The 23,644-nt window shown below is 36.0% G+C and overlaps 1 protein-coding gene across 1 annotated transcript in view; it reads left to right on the forward strand.

Annotated features, from left to right (window-relative positions):
• DISC1 (DISC1 scaffold protein) overlaps positions 1-23,644 on the forward strand; it is a 491,977-nt gene that overhangs the window by 71,107 nt on the left and 397,226 nt on the right. Inside the window, exons 2-3 of the mRNA XM_074262397.1 lie at positions 6,440-7,440; positions 17,888-17,957. Of these exons, the coding sequence (XP_074118498.1) occupies positions 6,440-7,440; positions 17,888-17,957 (1,071 nt within the window). The remainder of the gene's footprint in view (positions 1-6,439; positions 7,441-17,887; positions 17,958-23,644) is intronic.

Here is a 23,644-nt window from a genome sequence, read left to right on the forward strand (position 1 = left end):
AGACTATTGTATGATCTTTTAAAATAAGTAAACAGCCATCCTGTATTCCAGTATTGGATAGGTAAAGATTGGTAATGATTGTCATCAGAACAAGTTACAAATAGAGTGAAGGAACATTGAGATACTGGTTTATTTAAAACTATACAGTTGGGTGTGAAGTGTTGAAAGATCAAATCTTTGATCCCTGGGTTTTACTTAAGTGTTTTTCCTTGTTGCAAGGACTCTCTTTAGGGGAAAAGGGGAATTGCAGATCAGGAAATGATTATATGATTAAAAAAACAACAGAAGGTAATGAAGATATTTTAAAACAAAACAAAACAAAAAAAGCAAATTAAACCCAACTGAACATTATGTAATTTGTAACAGAAAGACAAGAATGCAGATTGAGTTGATTCTCCAATATAATATAAAGTGGATCTGAATTTAAGAGTGAAAGCACAATTTCAGACAAGTGTAGGGAAGCTGCTTTCCTTAGAGAAATAGGGGACCTGAATGTTTTTATTCCCCCAGGTTTCAGGGATATGGAAGTTGAGAAATGAGTATGAATGGCTTTCTATTCCATTTATCTCCTCTATGATTCAGGCAGTTTAATGCAACTATTAGTCTCTATCCCAGCTCTCTTTGTTCCCTGCTCTCTTGTTCTCTATTCCAAATTCAGGTTTGAATTTTCACTCACTAGAAAATTTTGTCCTCAGGGCTTTGCTGTTTCAGATCTTACCCTGGTGAACCTGCCTGCTCAGGAGTTTGACTTTTGAAAACTGGAATAGGCTGAAGAAACTGGGCTGTAACCCAAAACTACCCTATCCACCACCAAATCCTGGTCACATAAGTTCAGTCTTCATAGTTTGTGACATAGTCACATAGTTAGTTATTTGCAATCCAAAAGATTTTGAGGGACTTTTTGTGCCCCTTCAGGCTCTAGTGTGAATAAATTATAGTTAACAGTGATTTTAAAGAAGTTTTTAGAACTCCTTCTTTGACGACCTATGGAGAATTAAAATTACTTCAGTGAATTATTTTCTATATGGAATTATTCTTTTAACCTCAATAAATCTGTGTATGTGCTGACACTTTGGTAAATTTTTAAAAATGATAAGCCAAAGGACCATATAGATTTCATTGGATTGCTTTTTATAGGATAAGCAAAACAGCTCAGCAATTCCTTTCATAATTAAACCCAGAGTCCAATTTTCCTTTTCTCTTGGATTCATTATTTTTAAAGATATTGTCCCAAGGTTTTTTTTTCTTTTTCTCCCTCCCTCTTTTTTTGAGGGGAGGTAAAATATGGTTAAAAGATTAAAATTATCACTTTAGTTTAGGCTTTTGTTAATTCAAGCCTGGAGTGTTAAAATAGTATTTTTAATCAGGTTTCTATGACATTGTTATAGTGTCAGGCAATCCCAGGAGAGAAAAAAACTTCCCAATGTAAAGGGCAAGATGATCTTCGATCCCCCCACTTGGATCTGTCTCCTCCTGTCCCTGTCAAGAGTCTCTGCTGGAGACCTCCATCATATTGAAAGCTATTCTCTTGGGCTATTGATACAATCCCCAATTTAAGAAGAAAACCTAGCAAACCTTAACAATAAGAGGATTCTATAGATAGGGGCCAGTCGAACATATTTTATCCTCTGAGGGCAAACGATTTTAAAATAACTTCAGATAATCTCCAAACAATTCTCTTTGTACAGAGTTCTCCTGGTTTCTGGGAGACTTTATCAGAAGTTCCCTTAAACTGAGCAGACCACAATCCTCGCTCAGCATTTTATTTGCTGTCTCTGTCTTCTTTGGGATTTTCCACCTAGCTCATTTCTTCGGAGTCCATTTCTACTCTGCCTTGGCTAACCTTTATACTAATTGCCCATCTGATCTGTAAGGCACTGCCTGACTGTAACTACTGTTTATCTCAGCTCTGCTTCTAACTAGCTGTGTGTTCTTAGGTTAGTCATTTCACTTACTAGATCTTCAGTTTCTCCAGATGTAATATGAGGATTTTAAAATAGACAATTTCTAATTTTCTTTCTAGTTCCAATTTTGGAAGATTCTTTGCATTCAGCCCTGGCTGTGCTCTGGACTAACAAGTTGATTTCCTCCTGAGATCTTTCCCCAAACCTTCTTTATCCCAGTCTAACACTCCATCTTCAAATTAATAATCTTAAAATACTATTTTGCAAATGTCACTCCCCCTACATTAAAAAAAATCCTCATTATATCCTTTTTTCTGAGGATAAAGTACAAATTATTCCAGTATTTAAGACTTTCCACAATTTGGCCTCTACCTACCTTTCCAGATTTATTTCATGATACTTTTAAGTCACATTCTCTGCTTCAGTCAAACTGCTCTTCCCATTTTCCCAAAATATGCCCTATGAATGGAGCCATGTGGATACATCATATGATTTTTTGTGTCTTTGCTCACGAAATCATCCTTGCTTTACATAGTAAATACTTGATAAATTATTGATTAATTAGAAGGTCCTTTTAACTCCTCTATCAAAATTCTACCCTTCCTACAAGGCTCAGGTTTAATCCCATCTCTTCTATAAAGACTTCTTTGAAATGTGCCGACTCCTCAATGCTCATTTCTCTTTGGAAATCCTATAGTATTTACTGTCCTGGGAAGGTAGCATATTCTTTTATGGTGTCATTTCACAGAATTAGAATTTTTGAGTTGGATCATCTGGAGAGGTCCTGTCATGTAGCCTTATAAATCTCTTGCAGGTTTTCTCCATACAAACATTTCCTGTAGCTGGTCATCTAGCTTTTGTCTGAAGACTTTCATTGACAAGGAACTCACCAAAACAGCCCATTCCATTGCTGGATAGCTCTAAATTATTGGAAACATATTTCTTCTATTGATCTCATATCTGCTTGCCTATATTTTCTAAACATTCATGGATACTAACTCTGACTTCTAGAGGAATTCATAATAATTCTACTTTTTTTTTTGAGGAATGACTCTTCAAAGCAACACTATCAATATAAGATTGAGGTGACATAACTAGAGTGTTGCCCCTTTAAAAAAACTGGGAGCTTTAGAGGATTGTAAATTAATAAGAATTAAGAATGTGATGTTTGTGATTATTGAACCATTTCAGTCATGTCCAACTCTTTGGGACCTCATTTGGGATTTTCTTGGCAAAGATACTGGAGTAGTTTGCCATTTTTATGACAGCCAAAAAGTATTATGTGGATTAAAATTTTGTACTAGATATATGCTTTCATTGATATGAGGGAATTTCTCTACTAATGTAGATTGATACTTGCTCTGTATTTTTCAGTCTTAGCCGTGTTGCCTGAGGGCATGGGAAGATTAAAGACTTGCCAAGGTCACATATGTATCGGAGATGAAATTTGAACCCAAGTCCTCCTGACTATGTTATGTGGTAGCTCTCTATCTATTCTTCTTGTTTTTCATAGGTTGAATTAAGAGGAGAATAATGTCCAGAAGTAGATAGTCCTTTTCTCTAATCAAATCATAACATACAGGGTTCTGGTCAGATTATCATGCATGCCCTGATCAGACCAATTCTGAAATGTATTGAGATCTTGGCACTAGATTGCAAGGAAGACATTAACAGTAGAAAATCCATAGGAAAACAGCTGGAATGATGAGGGTCCTTAGAAACATGCTGTATGAGGATTTTTTAGTTAGATTTATAGCAAATGATTCAAATATTTGAAGAGCAGCTTTGTGGAAGAGGGATTATGTTAATTTTGTTTTGTCCCAGAGAGGTAGAAGCAATGGGTGAAAGTTGCAAAGAGACGAATTTTTGTAAAAAAAAAAAAAAAAAAAAAAAAAGCTTCCTTAAAACTGTGTAAAGTTTGGGAACAGTGGAAAGTGATATATTTGGGATCACAAGATCTGAGTTCAAATTCTAGTTCTGCCTACTGAGTTTGGACAAGTCATTCAGCTTCTTCTTTAGGTTTTAATTCATAATTTGTAAAAGGAAAAGACTGGATTAGATCAACTTTAAATTTTTTGTATCTCTAAATGAACCTATGAATCTATAAGCCTATTGAAAGGTGGAATGGGTTACCTCAGAGCATAGTGGGTTTCCACACATTGGTGGTCTTCCAGCAATGGCTAAAAGGTGTATCACAGATTATATTTTTGTTCAGGTATGAAATTTATTAGATTACTTCTGAAGTACCTTCCAACCCTGAGATTCTGTTATTTAGTGTGATTCTGTGAGATAATGGAATTCAGCTATCATGTCTCTTGACATCTTTTTTCCCTCATTCTGATTTTCTTCACCTGATCTTTGTTTTAAAATATTCCTTTATCATCTGGCAATCTTCTTCTGGATATACTCTAATTTGTCAATGTCTTTCTAAAATGTGGTTCTTAAAACTGGTCATGATATTTCTTGTTTTATTCTTTCATGTAAAATAATATATTTATTTTGCAATTCACAATGCTCTTTCCTCACAATCCTGCATTGTTGATATAATAGTTGATATTCCTTTTGAGGAAACTGAGGCATAAAGAAGTTAAGTGACTTGCTCAGTTTACAGAGCTTGTAGCAGAAGACCGAGGATTCAGATTCAGGTCTTTAATAGATCTTAAAGTTAATGCTCTTTCTATTCTCCTATATTTCTTTTCAAAAGCAGAGACTATGTTTTTACTTCTTTTTAACCCCCTGTGCTTAGCAACATGCTTAAGCATAACATTCAAAAATTGTTCATTGCTGATATTTAGCTTTCACAGGGAAGAGAGAAGTTCTTTAAGTAAGTAGTGGATCGAGTTCCATTTCATTTTTCCTCTCAGATTAATCACTAGTCTGGCTCTTTCTTCAGCATCTCACAAATAGCAAGTAGCAATGCTGCCAAATAGGCCCCATCTGCCCATCTGCGGGCCAGGGTCAGCATCCTGAACACGAGCACTGTGGAGACCATGTTTATCCTCACTCCTCCTGACATAAAAGTTAAGACCCTCCTTCCCATTTTAATCTAGGGGCAGAGAGAAGATACTTGACCAGGGAAAACTTTTGGTGCAGAACTGGTTGATGCACTTTTCTGCATGCCATTATGAAATATGACAAAAGAAAATATGTTTCAATATTGGTTTAAGTATGACATTGAGCAGATAAGTTATTTTGTCTATTATAAATACCCAAGTTAACTATAAAGGGCCTACGAAGAAAGAGGCTAAAGAAAGAAGTGGTAAATAGAAGTATGTTTAGAATGCTTTTACATATATACTTATTTGTGTCTAATAGTAACCATCTCTAGGGTTGGGGAGGGAAGAAAAAATATACATGGTCATTTTGTTTTATATTTGAAAGAATTAACAAATTGTGTTATAGCATGTTTGCAGTTTCATGTACAATTATCTTTTAAACTATACTGTAATGAAAATGCTTGTCTATAAATTAAACATGAAATTAATATTTTAGTAAAAAAAAAGCAAAAAGTATTTGTTTCCAAGAAAATCTCATTGCTTTTCTTACTTGGATGAAATGATTCCTGACTGTTACAATTTTTTTCCCTCTAAATTCTTAGAATGTTTCTGCACATTAAGAATTTTTTCAGATAAAAAAATATTGTTTTTTTCTCTTTAATGACAAAAATAAATATATCACATGAATTTTTTCTTAAATTTTTGATAAAGTCAAACAAAATTCTAATAAGGTTAAAAATTATTGGTCTAACAGTTTTTAAACTATACTAAAAGAAAACCTAGGGGCTCAAAGATCAGCCTTGAGATAATAACATGGATTAGTATAAACACAACCATCAGCTTTGCCATCACCATCCTGTTCTATCGCCATTATCACCATCACTATGTTATTTCAGAACTAAAATAGGGGAAAAATCTGGAGTTTGAATAATTGAAATCCTTTCATTTCCCTTAGATAACATGGGAATGGTCTGAGTTTCATTTCATAAGCGTGTTAACTTTTCAGCTTTAGATGAGTTGATTTCTATCACTTGCCATTTTCATTTTAACCTAGAAAGGATCACAGGCAGCTGGAATTCCTGTGTGAGCTGAAGGCATAACTAACAGTGTTCTCATTTGTTCTTCTAGGCACAGGAACTTTTTAAAAACATAGATATTTTTGCATGTTATGAGTAGAGTTTATATAGGAGCATAAAAATGTAAGAATGATCATATTGGGACAGCTAGATAGTGCAGTAGATAGAGCACCAGCCCTGAAGTCAGGAGAACCTGAGTTTAAATCTGACCTCAGACATTTAACATTTCCTAGCAAGTTACTTAACCCCAATTGCCTCAGGGAAAAAAAAAAAAGGATGATCATATTGGGTCACATCGATCATTTGTACAGCCTAGTGTCTAATCTATGGCAGAGGAATTAAGGGGATGCAAGGGATTGTCCTCTGCGACATCTTCCCCAAAGCTTAAGGAATCCCTCTCTCCCCCAGAGTGTTTTAGCTAAAAGCAGTGGATTGACAGTGTCATTTTCTTTCATTTCCTCAGGTAAGCAGGACCAGCTATTGTCCGCTGGCTCCTTTCAGAAGAAGAGGTTGACAAGAAGGCCGGGCTACATGAGGACAGACACCAGGCCCCGGATAGAATGCCTTCCTCCTACAACCCACCCATTATTCAACCTGAAGGAGCTGGGCCATGGCAAGGACAGAAGGACTGAGCTCAAGACCTCCACCATGGCCAGACTGGGAGACTCTGACTTGAGGAGAAAGGGTTTTAACTCTTCAAACGGGAATTTCGTCCTTAAGAGTAATAGGGTCATAGGGCACAGTAAATCAGGAAATTTCTGGCCTCCGCCAGGATCAGATACTGAATTGACAGACAGTGTAACTGATGTTATTGATCCCTCTGCTTCTGTTGGTTTGGACAATTTCCCACCCTCAGGTAGACCTGAGGCCTCCAGGGAGGTAGCTGGGGGTCTCAGAACTCAGGGCCCCACATGCCCTATGGTACAGAAGGAAGCAAACAGCTCCTGTGACCAAGTAAGCCACCAGCAGACCCCTCTGCCCCCTCCCAGCCCTCAAGACGTTTTTAACTCGAGCTTCAGTTTTATACGGCTCTCCCTCCAATCTGCTGGGGAGCGAGGAGAGGCTGAAGGTTGCCTCCCCACAAAGGAGAGAGAGCCCCCTTGTCAAAGTCCCCAGGAGGGACGAGCAGAGAACACCGCAGGGAACGAGTCTCTCACCAAGCAAGGTGGTTCAGGATCCTGTGAGGGCCCGAGGGGCATTTCTCAGCCCTGCTGTTGCAGGCCTGCCCAGGACCTTGTGGGTACACCTCTGGCCCACAACATCCAGCCCGAGAAGGAGGTTTTTTCTTTCACGAATACCAATGCAGCCATCTCCTGTTCCCCGGACGCCTCCTCCGTCATCTCCTCAGTTACTTCAGGCTACCAGAGCAGCAGCATGGCAAGTGATCACAGTTGGGACACCCTGGTCAGGAAATATGAGCCGGTGCTGACGGACTGCCTTCTGAGTAACCGGGCCGTGCTGAAGGTTGGTGTTTCCTTGGCTGTGTCTGTGGAAGACGTTGGGGCGGAGGAGGGACCGGGCAGAAACAGGGGCAAAGGATGGGAGAGGATTGGATGCTGTGGCTGAATGAGAGATTTCAGGAGCTCCCTGTGTGACTAATTACAAGAGAGAGGAATGACTGCTTTTCTATTTCTTAACTTTCCCTCTGTCCTCTTTCTTGCCCTTTTAAAATAAAATAGCTTTCTGCATTTATTTTATATTTATGCTTGTAATTGAACTCTTGTCTAGTTTTCCTTTCCTGCTCTGGTGTAGGATATTATACGGGTCCAGCTCATCTTGGAAAATGGAAGCGGGGAGGAGAGGCAGGGCTGATTGATACTGGAGTAAGATGAGCCAACTCGATAACACAGGATGTCCCCAAAGTCTTAGTGTGATGTTTTAAGCTTTAATGACTTAGAAGTAGTCCAAGCTATTAAATAATATTGGAGGGAATACTTATACCTATTTAATGTTAGATTTATCAGATAACTTCAATATTATATAGGATGTCTCCTGAAACTCCTATAATAAGTGAAGAGATTAAAGTAGCACAAAGACTTTGGGGACATCCTGTATAATGCTTTATTAATATGATAGATCTAAGGTTAAATTGTTATAGATATACCCTCCAATGGTCTGGATCAAAGTCTCCACACTGTAGTATGTCATAGATTTAGAGATGGAAGGTTTACAGAAAAAGTCTGTTTCTACTGCAATGCTGTCTCAGCCTAGGGCTGAAGGGCTCAGGTCCCAGTGGAAGCAGTTGATATGCCCTGGCACAGGAGATTGGCAGTTGATTCTGGCAGAGTGGGCATTGAAACAACACAGATGAGAGCTTCAGAAGAGTTAGCCAGGGACCAGTGGGTGGAGATACAGGCTCGAGGCTGAGCAGCTCATGGTAAAAAGTAAGTCCATGGTGGCCTTTTGCTTACCATAATGTAAAACTGATTGGTTCCTTCATATTGCTTTGAACAACATCTAGTGATCATTTTGTGTAGCATTGTTGAGATGGAGTTTGCTTTTTGGACAACAAGCAATAATGGAACGTATCTACCCAGTACCTACACACAAAAGGCAGCATTCCCAGAGTCCTATTGTGAGGTGAAGGTTTTGTATGATTTCTTCCCTTACTATGGGACTCCCAGGAGGGAAGAGGTCCATGATGAGTCAGTGATATTGAAGGAAGTATTATCATCTTTTTTGTAATACTGATATTTCCAATTCTGCTTCTGCTTGGTCATCTTTTATATTGAGAGACCCACTATGAACTGAAAAAATTTGGTATTACCCAATACATGGACCTGACCATTTAGACTGTGATTCTTTCCTTCTTGGAATTCTCTCAGATTCAGTCATTCCTTCAGGGAATTGCTACTTTGTTTTTTTCCCCTCTTTTCTCCTTTTGGAATGCTTTTTAATTAGGCTTCTTGAATATTAGAAGTCTGTACTGACCAATATGGTCCTAAAGTCATTTAAGTAGTGGAAGGTCCTCGAGACAAAGGTTTCATGATTGAGCCCTGCCAACGACTTCTGCTGCCTGAAACAATAAAATGTTATTTGGAAATGTTTAGTAAAATAAATAAAAATTGTAGTTGTTTATTTATAGTTTTCTATGTCAATATGCAACCTTAGAAGACCATACCTCCAAAGACTAGAGAATGGTAGGAACAATATCCTACCACTCCCCTCATTCAGATTAGGCTAGTTTTTCCTTAAAAGGAGGTCGGTTTGGAGACTTGGTTGGCTCAGGGGCCTCAAGGTTCAGGATGTTGACTTCACTTTCTTATTGGACTGAATACAAAACACTCACAGAGAGCTCTAGATACCTGTTCTGATAATTTACTAGTGAAAAAATAATGGGCAAATCAAGAAATGGAATATCACTGAAAAATCGGCTCAAAATATCCTCAATGACTATTCTTGTTGAAGGTCTCTTTTCTCTTATGGCTAAGTAAATCTCCTATTATTAACTGTCGAATGATCTTCACATGCCTTGTTTTGTTCCAGTATCCAGTATCTAACCTACACTGTCAAGAGACTGAACTGAGTCAGGCCCTGACTAGAACTTGGAAATACTGACAATTTGGACTACTTGATTTAATGTGGTGAAACGGTTCCCAAGTGCCAAAGAAATAGACAGGTTGACATTGGGTTGTAGTCTGGTCTTACAACTGTTGCGATAATCAATTTGACATGGAGAATGGTAAAGTAGATAATATTCCTTCATAGTTTGGTATGACAGGAAGGAAAGAGTATAATGGAACTTATCAAAAATGTCAATATTCACTTGCTGAAAATACCTTAGTGCATATTGTCTTGATTGTTATAATAGACAAGTCATAAATGTGCATTAATGGACTGAAGATATGGATTCTTTTATTATGAAAATATATTATGTCATAATTTTATCTTACCAGTTCTAGGGAGGGGCTTCATACTCTTTTCTATCAATGTCTTCTGCTCTAAGTCATACAAGAAAGTGCTACTGGTTAAAAAAACAGCAATTATAAAGAATAATTAAGCCTTGATTGAATAAAATGAGAGGTGAAATTAAAGAGCTTAAAAATATCTGAAAAGGGAAAAATTAAAAAATCCAAGGTCAAAGAAAATGTGTATTAAATGCCAACTCCAGAAAGTCTAGTTAATAATGAAACAATACCAATGTCTCAAATGATTTTAAATAGGAGATATATTGAAATTTTAAAAGCCCTTTTTGAATTTGACATGTAACTAACAGACCAATTTTACTGAGTAATTTTATACTTTATTTAAGAGCACAAATATTTTTTTTTATTTAATAGTTTTTATTTACCGGATATATGCATGGGTAATTTTACAACATTGACAATTGCCAAACCCTCTATTCCAATCCCTCCCTTCCTTCCCCCCTCCCCCAGATGGCAGGTTGACCAATACACGTTCAATATGTTAAAGTATAAATTAAATAGAATATATGCATACATGTCCAAACAGCTGTTTTGCTGTACAAAAAGAATCAGACTTTGAAATAGTGTACAATTAGCCTATGAAGGAAATCCAAAATGCAGGAGGACAAAATTAGAGGGATTGGGAATTCTATGTAGTGGTTCATAGTCATCTCCCAGAGTTCTTTTGCTGAGTGTAGCTGGTTCAGTTCATTATGAGCACATATAATTATACATAAGACACACATATGATCTTATTCTATCTAACAAATATAATATTATATATAATCTATGTAACATCTTTTATATAATATATCTTAACATATCTTGGTATATTACATATAAGATATATGTAAGAACTTATACAAATGAGAGTAATTTTATTTCTATATTAACATATTTCTATTTAAATTATATACATACATGTCTTTGTATATATTCACCTATATGTATGTATAATATATGTATATATAAATATATATATATATACACATACACACACACACATATATATATACACATACATATATATGGAGAGAGAGAGAGAGAGAAATTTAGTGATTGATGTAGATTATGTTCAGAAATGGTAGAAAACAAGCAAGAATATAAAAACTTATCATGACCAGAATTATACTCTGAAGACCATTCTCCTTTTTGGAATGACAGAAAATGAATCTTTATCCCATCAGTGTCTTAAAATATTCTAGAGAACTTGAACTATGAACTGAACTACTATCACAGACCAAACTGTTGTATAGATAGTATTGACCTATAAAAACTTAAAAAAAAAGAATTTAAATAGATCTTAACAGACTAACTACTCATAATTTCCAAGCTACAAAAAATGACTATATTTTAAAATATAGAGAATTAGCAGAGGAGATCATCTTGGGTAGGAAAAGAATTGTGCACATATCATCCTTACTGTCCTGTAGACACAGTGAAGATTTTTTCATTAATCCAATGACATGAGTTTACATTCTACTACTTTTATCAAACTATAAAACAGTTCCTCCCCTCCTTTTTTAAACTAAATATTAAATATAAAAAAATAATACTAGGGTAGAGACTTGTCCCAGGACTGTTATCTGAACTCCATTAGAAAAAAAGATGAGATAATCATGATAGTAGTAATTAACAATAAAGGTGATGATGATGATGATGACAATATCTTATGCAGATGTAACTACTTAATTTTTTCTAGGGATCTTCAAATCTATTTTTTCCCCACATATTTAATGAACAGAGCATTGTATTAAATCTGCTTGAAGAGTGATAGACTCAGGTGTCACAGTTCCAGTCCCTATTTCTATGCAACAGGCACTAGAGATACAAATACAAAACCAAAATATTTCTGTTCTTAAGTCATAAATATTGTCTTGGGGGAGACCACATGTGAATAAAGAAGTATATAAAAGGAGTGCATTCAAGGGACAAAGAGTAGTTAATGCAAAGGTACCCAGATAGGATGGAGAATATGGGATGTTTAGGGAGGACTAGTGCCTACACTAGTGAGACTTGCTGAATCCTCTTCAGAACTGCTTCTTCCATCTCTCTCTTATGGCTCCAACAAGTTGTAGCATATAGCTTGGCCACACCCTGATTAAAGTCTCAGTAATGGATTAAACCAGATTAACTGATAGTCCTCAAACCTCATTGATGAATTAGAGATTGTCTACCCCAAGCATAAGGAGAGTTCCCTGGGTGGAGTGGATGGATGAAAACAATTTGTTCCAACAACCATGAAGGAGGTACCATGGGCCCTTAGACTTAGACACTGAAAAATTCTAAGGGCATCCACTTTGTCCCAAACCATTTTTCTTGATTTTTTGTCTTCCCTCTGGACTTAGATGACTCTGGAAGAGAGAGTGAGATTCATAACTTTGTGCAACTCTACCTCACTTAAATCCTTTTCACAAGTGAGTCAAGATATCAACTGAGATGTCATTGTTCCTCTTGAAAAAAGTGAAGGATGAATGAACCAAAATAGGAGATGGAGTATTGAGCATGAGGAGCAGTAAGGCAGTCACTTTGCTAGGCTATAGAATATTTAATGCATAAAGCCTCAAGAAAGTAAATTGTGGGTAGGTTTACAGGGCTTTCAAAGCCAAACTGTTTATATTTGGTCTTAGGGGAAATAAGAAGGTCATTTGAATATATTAAGTAAGAGAGTATCCATGAAGCATGGTCAGAATTGTATGAAAATATTACTGTAACAACATTATTTTCATAATATTGGGAAGGTGTATAGTTATGATATTGGCAGTTTTGGATGGCATAAGATTTAATGTGCTTGGATGATATATCTTTCAGAGACTAGGGATAAATATCTCTTAATTGGGGAGAAATCACCTAGTGAGATGAGGGACCTGTCCCTTTTGGAGAATTATGTATTTAAGTTATGAGAAAAGTAAATGTGTGTGTTTTTTGTATGTACTTATGCATATTATCCATTGCATTGGATTTGAATCAGGCTGTGAAGGTGGAAGGGACCTTAGGAATCCTATAGTCCAAAGGGTTCTTAGTAGTTTTTGTATCATGAATTTCTTTGGCATTTTGTTGAGATCTATGGTTCCCTTCTCAGAATAATGCTTTTAAAAGCACACAGTAAAATACATAGGATTACAAAAGAAAATTATATTTATATACAATTATCAAGATATTAAACAAATAAATTCATACTCTAGATTGAGAACCCTTGATCTAGCCAACTCTAGCATTACAGATGAAGAAACTTAGACCCAGAGATTCTAAATGACTTTCTAATGGTCAATGATAGGAAGTGATATAATCAATTCCTGAACTCAGTTTCTTTGACTGTACTTATATATTAAGTCAAAGAGTCTCAAAATAGTGTTTTATACATAGTAGGTGCTTAATAAATGTTTATTGAATGGAGGAAAAGTAGGGGAGGATGGTTGTTGATATTCCTAAAAAGTCCTTCTTATTCTGCTTTTTGCTGTCTAGCTTAACCCCCAACATCTTTGTCCTAGTACCTGATTGCTTTAATCTCCATGGTCAGAGAGCCTGAAGCCTCATTGCCTCAAGAGGGAAAATCTTGGTTGTGATTTGTGATTTTATAACTTTCAAAATGTGCCACAGGTATTGATTTGATAGACATTTGAGTTGAATACATAGGTATTAAGAGTTTGATTTGGGAGCCAATTATACAAATAAATGAAATCTCGACTGATTGTTAGCTTGATTTTCCATTCTTAAAATAATGCCAATCAAAAAACAACACTGTTTTTAAAGATTAGAGACTGATTAAAAAAAAAGTGCTGCCAGTTTAAGGATGAAGTGAGGTAAAAGTAAGAATTTTTCCATTGTTTCTGACAGCTCTTTTCCTCGGCCTTCATTTCCTTTTCCCTCCCTCCTCTCTTGTTCCTTCTGTTCAACACCAAATAAACAAAACAAACAAAAAAAACTTACCTTGGCAACTACTCTGTTCAAGATTGAGATCTGGCATGAAAAAGGCTGACAACGTTAGCCAGATTTCCCCTTCTTTTCTATTCTCACATCACTTTGACAATTTAATTATTTATAAATATATGTAAGATTAGTACAATGCATGGTCATACTTCTCCTCTGCCCTTACAATATCTTTCACCTTTCAGATGTAAACTTTAAAATGAATAGATTATAATTTAAATGGCCAAATATAACTTAACCTCCAGGAAAGGAGTTAGACTTTTTGGAAGTTTGCAGAGGAGAATGGATAGATAGAGTCAGTTAGCCTGGAGTTAGGAAGGCTCAAACTCTGCCAACATGATCTTGATTTTATGTTTTTATAGTGGGAGGAAGGAAATTCATTCAAAAGAGACAAAGAGTAAACAGAAATAATAATAGCACACAGTGTAGAGTCATGGTTAAAGAGTTGGTCTTGGAGTCAGGATATCTATGTTCAATATATAGACAAGTCATTTAACCTCCATGGCTCAGATAACTCTCCCAAAGATCCTACGTTACAAAATTGTTAGTCTACATTGATAGAATGAATGTCCATGTTGGGAGTCCACAGGTGAATAAACCACAGGTGAGACTGTCCTCTCTTCCAATTAATACCCCTCCCCTCAAATCCTTTTAGGTTACTGGGAAATCCTCTTTTCTTGCTTGTTTGCTATTAGGATTTTATAATGTGTCTTTCTGTAGTAATTATTTGCAAAGAGACTTTATCTGATTTTTATATTTCACAGTTCTATGATGAATTCTTCCTCTCCCTATTTAGAGCTGAGCTGAGACCCAGAAATCATTTTCAGCACACAGCAAGCATGGCAGAACTAGATTGAGCATTTCCTGCTCCTGTCCTTTGAAGCTTGTCCTTTGCCTTTGTTTGACTCCATTGAGAACATTGGTAGAAAGACAAGGAAGAGAGACAGAGCTACTTTATTACCCTTCTTTGTCTCATTTACAGTATCTACCAAGCATTCTTGTCAGACAAATGCCCGAGGTACCAGGACGCTTGCCAGAGTTGGCAGAAGTGGTAAACTGCTATGTTTGTCTCAATGCCCTTCTCTTAAAAAAGTTTAGAGAGAGCTTTTTGAGATTCAGAATTTGTCTTTAAAAAATCATCCCATCCTTCTTCTCCAGCTAATTTGATCTTTATTTTATCCTGTGATGCATACAAGTTTCCTTTGGATTGAAATGGTGACTTATGTTCTTTGTAATAGTTTTTGCAAAAAGCAGTGACTTTTCCCCTTATGGCCTCTTCTAATTGTTAAATCCTCATCATCCTTTCTGTTGGATAGGTCTATTTGTCTTGAGAATATAATATTAAGTAATATCTTAGTATCATATGGAGGCAGTGACTTTTTTCATAATCTCTTCTCAATTATTAAATCCTCCCTATCCTTCTTCTTGGATAGGTATATTTATTTTGGGAAAATAATATTAAGTAATATCCAATACTATATAGGGGTATATGGGTAATAATAGTTGCCCTTGATCCAAGCACTTGAAGGTTAACAAAGCACTTTACATTCACGATCTCATTTGAGAGACTTCACAGCAACATAGAGATGTTGTTGCCATGCTACTAGAAAAATTATTCATATTTTGATGGATGAAGAAAAGGAGGTTCAGAGTAGGTAATTAGCTTGCCCAGGATTACATAGGTAATAAGTGTCAGAGGCTGGATTTGTTTGACCGTAAGTCAAATTATACTACCTGCTGGATACAGATGTCTTCCTGGGGTCGTTGGCAGGAATTCCATTCAGAGAGTAAATAGGTTAAAAGAAATATTGAGGGGGCAGCTAGGGGTATCAAATCTGACCTCAGACATTTAATACTTCCTAACTGTGTCACATTGGGCAAATTACTTAACCCCAATTGTCTCAGCAAAAGAAAAAAAAAAAAAAAGAAATATTGAGAAATGGCCGATGGAGGAAGAAGGATGAAGATTGGAGGAAGAACCCTCTATCTCAAATTCAACTCATCTCTATTGGACTATGGAGTCTTAAAGAAATGTGGAAGGCATTATGTGTGCTTCCACTCCCTCTCCTCCTCTTCCCTCTCCTTCTTTTCCTCCCTTTCCCTCTTCTTCTCCATTTCTCCTTTACATCTTCCTTTCTCCCTCTTCCTCTCTGTCTCTCCTTTTCTCTTTTCCTTCTCCCTCTCCCTTTCTTCCATGTTTCTCTGCTTTTCCTTTCTCCCTCTCCCTCCTCTATGCTCCTCTCCTCTTCTTTTCCTTCTCCTTTTCCCCTCCCTCTCTTCTTCCTTTCTCCTCTCTCCTGTCCATTAATGATTAGGGAACCTCTATTGATAGTTCTACCTTACAAAAAGAGATAAAAATCCAAATACAGACAAGGGTCAGAGAATACTTTAACCTGGCGCTCTTCACCCTGGCTCCCTAGCCTGGGTAGCCAAGCCGAGATGGATAGCCAAAAGAGGTAAGGATTTTGGTAGTGAACACGTGGGTCTTCTGACCAGGTGTTCACTCGGGAACCAACAAGTCAGGGCATCAGTCAGGGCATTATGTGAGTAGGTATAATAAAGGCTTTTAAGATTACACGTGGTTGTTCTTGAGTGAGCTACCGGTTATTAAGCTATAGATTCAAGAGATTATGGCCAGAGACCATTGAAGGCCTCAGAGGAGGAGAGCCGGGTAGAGCTCACACTGCAAAGGACAGTGGTCAAAGGTACTCTGGTGGGTCTAGGACAGACTAGTAATTGTAACTGCCAGGAGAGCATGTTACAAAACTTACCAATATAATTTATTTTTACATGACAGTTATTTCTGGATATAATCCTTGCTTCTTGATATTGAATCCACCTTAAAAACAACAACAGCAACAATAACAACCCCTCCCTCTCTCCTCCCCCTCTCCCCACAAAAAATCCTAAGTAAAAACTGCCAATGCACAACAACTTAATCTGGCTTTGTATATAACATTCTGTCACTTATGATGGCAGAATGGTAAAAATGAGGATGATCCACATGTAGTTTCCTGACAATTCATAGCAATCTCCCATTTTTCTATAGAGGAAGACTATTTCATTATCTGCTTTCTGTGTAATTATATTCAGGATTTCCTTTTAGTGGTCTTTTATTGTATAGATTCTTACTAACAAAGTTAAAGGTGTATGTTCTTGCAGTGAAAAAATGAATCTGAATAGAATTGGGGAAATTGCCCAATTTTTCTAATTGAATTTCCTTAGATGTTTCTGCATGTTTTTAGAACATGAACATATAGGGATAATAATGATGATAATACCTTGGGTTTCCTTGGGACTTGAAGAACATACACAGCTCATGTATCATTTATTTTTATAGAACAAACACACACACACGTATGAGGTGATAGATCTGAGAGACAAAGAGGTCAAGTATTAAGCCCAAGCCCATCCATTGGTGGAATTAAGACCAACTAGAAGCCTCATTTCTAGCTCCTTAGTGAAACCATTTTGTCATATGTTGAGAAAAAAGTTAATTAGAAATAAATGTTTAGATCATTATCATTTTGTCTCTGGATATTGAATAGGACATAATTAAACTTTTTTGGAGGTAAGATTTGCAAAAACATTATATAGATGATAAAAGTCTGTGCAAGGTCTTTTAGTGAGCTCCTATCCTATCTTCAAGGCAACCTTCTGTGCCTCAGTTTAAGTATAAATAAGAGCCTCTGCTTTTGTGTTTTTGGTGTATTTACATTCATAACTTTAATGTGATTTTTAGAACAGAGAACATTTGGTCAGGAAATTAGCATTCTTTTTCATTATGCAATTTTTCCTTTTCAGATAAGGCTTCAATGTGATGTTTTTGTTTAAAATAACTTTCTAACTCTTTCTGTGGATTTTATACTCAAGTTACACTTTCTCTTTGCATTATTTTTTTTTCTGGGAAAGCTCATGCATTTTACAGTTGGCACGTGAAAAATGTAGTCTGGTTATTTTTAAAAGGAGAAGAGCACAGTTTTCAAATTGTTCCAGCTTAAAAAGCGGGGGGAGAGAAAATGAATGTCTGGATGGTATTGTAATTTCAATTTTCCTTTTCTCCCAAACTGATATAGATAAAATCCTTGATGTTGAAGCTTCTGAAACTTCAGGAAAAAGCAGTTGAAGAAGATAATTATGATAAAGGTAAATGCTTCCTCTTACCCCTTTCTTATTTCTTCTCTTTCCCATGACTTCCTCTGTCTTCTCTGTCCTCTATTCTCCCCAAAATGAGGAGTCTTGATGGATCTTTGAGTAGATTCCAACTAGTAATACTTGAATATCCTATATTATTCTTCTGAGGACTTCAAAGCACTACATATGAGTCCTGTATTACAATTATAATTTCTTGATTGTCAACAGGTCAAGGCAAAGTGTCCAACACAAGAAATTATATTTACTCTTTGTCTATCAATTTTTCATTGGAGCTGTGGTTTCATCAATGTATTTTTTCCTCCCAATGATACAGATTACACTTCATTTATGTTTGTATATGTGTAGAGAAAGACACCCCCAATCCATCTCTGTCTAGTAGAACAAGTATCTCAAAATGTGTGGTATTTCTATGAGCTTAGTAGACACAACACTGTGGAGTCACTCTAGCTCTTCAGCCCCTTCCTCTCTCCAATGAATACTTGGGTTTTCTCTGCTTGTTAAGGAGAAAAAGAGAAGTGATAAGATATGGCAACCAAGAGACAATTGCTATGGACCAAAGTCAGAGGGAATGGGAGAATATGATGTTCCTCCTGGCCATTAGATGACTGGAACTGATCTCAAAGTCATGGGAATTCCAGGGCAGAACAACCATGGAAGTCTTCCCCTTTTGGGTCATGTCATTGAATCCATTTTTCTAATTTCACTGAATTGACCATGGGAAAAGGCAGTTGTAGATTTCTATCAGCAATAGAAGCCTAGATAAAAAAGCCCTGGGAGTATGATCTGCATCTTGAACTCATCCTAGAGTACATGCTCTTAGTTTCTGGGATCAAACGAGACCAGGATCTAGGATTCTGAGTCTTTAATGACCAGCAATATTAGATGGCTTGAGATGAACATCAGCTAGAAACTGTGCTGTACTGTGCTTATTTAATCTCTGCTTCAGTCTGCTCATCTGTACTATGGGAATAATAATGGCATCTATCTCACAGTGTTGTTGTGAGGATCAAATGAGGTGTTTATAAAGCACTTAGAACATAATAACTAGCATATAGTAAATGCTATATAAAAATGCTACTATTATTGTTATCACCATTACATATCAATCAAGTCATTCTGATCTAAGATAATACAGCTCCCTTCCCATTTGCAGGACAAATAAATACCCTGGTGGTAGTGCTGCTAAATATTTACTTTCTTCACCTGTCCATGGTATCTTAAGGGAGTCTATTGTGCATAAGGGTATCATAGATAGTGACTGCCCAACAGTTAAGATAGTACTATAAAACACTGACCTACCTTAAGTAGGGACTGAGAAGACACTAGATTAGGATAGGTGAGTAAATTGTGGAAACGCAAAAGTTATTCTGGATAAATTCCTTTTTCTGAATACTGATTTCTGGTACATTTATTTGTACTAGTACTATTACCAGTGCTAGTGGTAATAGCAGTAATAATGTTAGATCTGGGCTTGTGATTTCATTTGTGTGGGGAACTTCCAAATTGAAGTTTTTTCTGCCATTGCAGATCATCAACTCAGCCATGATTTTTAATCTTTGTTGTCTGGTGCACTGAACCAGTATATGTCTAAAGAAAGACTTTAATCCTGGTCTTCCTGACTTCGAGACTGGATCTCTAGACGTGCTTCCAAACTACATCTTTTTAATGTTATTATATTTACATTTACTTTTGCATTCCCTATTATTGTGAATAAAATTTCTCCATAAAAACCCCAACATATAATCAAAAGTATGTTGACAGAGGGAGAAAGGAAAGAGGGGGAAACAAGCATTCATTAAACACCTATTATATGGTAGGCACTGGGTGTATAATCAATGAAATAATATGAAATTAAGTTAAATATTAATCATTAAATATTAATATTTAAATATTAAAATAATAATGAGAGAAACATTTCACTAATGATGAGATAATGCTAAATAAATGAGGATCAAATGAGATAAAAATAACTGGCACATAGTAGGTGTAGCATGAATGTTAGTTATTCTCATAATCATCATCATCATCATTATTCTATTAGAAATACTATGGGTAGATGAGAAAAGAAATGGTGGATGTTGAAATCTAGGCATTTGGAAATGATGGTAATGGTGAGATTAGAGAAAGTCATTAGCTCAGAATTAGGGTTGAAGAATTAGGAGATAGTTGAATTTAGGGATGTGTACTCTAATTCAGAACTGGCTTTGCCACCAATGATGTCACCTGTCATTGATAGAAAGTTCTCTAAATCTGAAAGCTCATTGAATGTCATTTTTTCTAATTCAAAATTATACATAATTTTGCTGGATATGATTTTTGGCTATTAGCCTAGTTCTTTTGCTTGTCTGTAGATATGATTCCAAGACTTGTAGTCTTTTATTGTAGATGTTGATAAGTCTTGTACAATTCTAATTGCAGCTCCAGTGTATTTGAATGTTTTTTCTTGTATCTTATAAAATTTTCTCTTTGATCTGGTAGTTTCAAAATTTGGCAATAATATTCCTATGTGTTTTCCACACAGGATCTCTTTGAAGTGGTGATTGGTAGATTTTTTCTATCAACCAAACCTGAACTTAACAGAAAATTTAACATATGAAAGTCAATATCATAGATCAATTTTAAGGAACTCAACATGGACAAACTGTTTAAACATGAACAAATTGTTTATTTTTTTTAACATTTTAAAAACATTTATTTATTTTAAATTTATGCTTAAGATTTATATCAACAATAGGGTAAGCTCAAAAGAAAGATTGGCAAAGTAAAGGTAAAAATAGTAATGTTATGCAAATGAGGTGCAGAGGAAGAATAGACACAGAGGCATTAGAGGAGGAAGGAAGACTCATAGTTCTGAAAACCTACTCACATTGGAAATAGGATAAAAAAGAATAGTATTTTTCTATTTCTACTTTCCCCTCATATTCTATCACTTCAGGACAATTTTCTAGGATTATTTTCTGCATTATTGTGTCAAGGTTCTCTTTTTGGTCACAACTTTCTGGCAGTCAAATTATTCTTATATTTTCTTTTCTAGATCTGTTCTTCAGATCTGTCATTTTTCTTATAGGATGTTTCATAATCTGTTCTATTTTATCATTCTTTATAATTTGTTTTGTTATTTCTCAGACTCTTACAGCTTGACTGGCTTCTCCTTGTCCAAGTCTAGTTTTGAAAGAGTTATTTTCATTTTTGAGACTCTGTACCTCCTTTTCTTATTAGTTAACTTTTTTTTCCATAATACTATTTTTTGATGGTTTTAATTTTTTCCTTTAGTTTCTCCTCAATGCCTCTCATTTAATTTTTGAATTCTTATTTGAGTTCTTCTATAAATTCTTTCTGGGCATGGAGCCATTTCATATTACTCTTTGGGTAGAAAAAAAATTTTTTTGTGTGTCCTCCTCTGAAGATGAACCCTGGTCTTCCCTGTTCCCATAATATGTTTCAATGGTGGGGTTCTATCTTTACTGGTTCATTTTTTAAAAATAAGAGGTATTAGTGTAAGCACATCTAATTGTGGGGTGGTGGTATGGTGCCTCAAGCTTTCCTTCAGCTCTCCACTCTGACCAGGAACCCCAAACCAAGAACTCAATCCTCCTGCAAGTGCCAACAGTCAGCAGTGCCCCTGCCTCATTGTTCTGTACTAGCTGATTCCTTCTTTCTGGGGTACAGAAAATCTTAGCAGCACAGGTGGGTCTATTCCTAATCAGCCAAGATTCCCTCTGTCTTCCTGGATTCAAATCCCAACCAAATCTCTGTGGTTCTAGCTGAGGCTCCACCTACACCCAGCTGACCCTAGGGCTCCTCACTTAATGTTTCTGTGGAGTTATCTGGAGGTGTTTGTACTTCAGGGTTAATCCCCAACCTGGGGTCTTTCTTCAGGTCTTCTCAGGTTTTTCTGGAGAACCCCAATTCTGCCCCAAGCTTTCTTGGTTTTTCACCAGTCTATGTTTGCCTTCAGGAGCTAATTTGTTTTATTTGTGGGGGAAATCGGAAGAGCTTGAAATTTACCAACCCAGTCTTCAGTCTTCCCAGAATCCTCCCCCTCAAGAACTAAAGTTTTTCAACAAGGTGCTGTATATTTTTCTTTCATAGACCAAAATAGGTTTTATGTACAGTTCTTTTCTCCCCTGGCATTCAGATAACACATTTAGTTCTCTAGACTTTCAACTATTGAAGTTAGTACTTGTTAGATGTTTTAAACCTTTGGCAGAAACACAATCATATATATATTTTTTGGCACATTATTTCCAATCCCTTCTTTGTGGCTACCTTGCTAAGGTTCTCATATCCTAGGTAGGTACTTCATCCACTAAAAAAGTAACATTTGCCTGCCTTCTACTGTAGAATTGTTTTTTTTTTATTTTTATTTTTTTTTTTTTAGCATCATCTGGACCATTGTTGAGGCAGCTCATTATTCATGCGGAAACCTGACAGCAGCAAGGTTAAGCGTGTTGCTGAATGCAGTTAAAGAAAACAAAACAAAATTTAAATTGTGAACTTAACCACCCAATAAGATGATCATTTGCATATATGAAATAGGACAGAAAAGGTTTGTACTTGAAGCTGCAAATCTGTATTATGTACAGCTCGTTTTTCTTTTAAAACATATGATAAATTCAATGTTATTTTCAAAGCTGTCCGCTTGTTTTGAACTGACCTTTCTTCTATTCTCTTTTATACATTTTAAAAATATTTCTTTTCTAACACTTTTCCTTTTAATTTTTCATATTGGTAATTCTTCTATACAGCCCTTCTCCTTTCCCTCACCTATTCTCTTCCCCCAATAGAAAGAAAAACAAAACTCTTATAATGACCATGGGTAATCAAACAAAACAAGCCCTCCATTGGTCTTGTCTGAGAATATATCTTTCATTCTGAATCCTTAATTCAACTGTGTCAGGAGGTAACAAATTTCATCATTTGTCCCTCTGGAATCAAGATTGGTCACTGCATTTATCAAAGTTCTGAAGTCTTAGTTGTTTTTCTTTACAGCAATCTTACTATAAAAATTGTTCTCTTGGTTCTGCTCATTGCTTTGGTTCATACAAGTCTTTCCAGTTTTGTTTCCTTTACCATTAGAATAGTAATATTTCATTACATGCATATAACATGGTTTGTTCAGCTATTTCCCAATGGATGAGCACCCTGTTTAGTTTCTAGTTCTTTGCTGCTACATTAAATATTTTTTGTACTTATCGGTCCTTTTCTGTGTTTTTTATATTACATTTTATTTTTTGTTATAGCTTTTTATATATAAAACATATATATGGGTAATTTTTCAACATTGATCCTTCTGTATGCAAAACCTTCTGTTACAACTTTACCCCTCCCCACCCCTTCCCCTAGATGGCAGGTATTCCCATACATGTTAACTATGTTAAATATAATACACACACATATTTATACAGTTATTATATTTGCTCGACCTATCCAGGAGCACTTAATATTTTTCCAATTGTTTAGACTTTTTTGTGTTTTTTGATTTCTTTAGGGCCTATGAGTAGTATCATTGGGTCAAAGGATACACTCAGTTTAGGGACTTTGAGGACATCCAAATTATTTCATAAAATTACTGGGCCAATTTAAAACTTCAACAACGATGTATGCCTGTCATCATACAGTCCTTCCAACAATTGTCAATTTCCTTCTTAGGCCATTTTGGCCAATCTAATGGCAGT

This window comes from Sminthopsis crassicaudata, chromosome 4 (assembly GCF_048593235.1).
Source record: "Sminthopsis crassicaudata isolate SCR6 chromosome 4, ASM4859323v1, whole genome shotgun sequence".
Classification (NCBI taxonomy): Eukaryota; Metazoa; Chordata; class Mammalia; order Dasyuromorphia; family Dasyuridae; genus Sminthopsis; species Sminthopsis crassicaudata.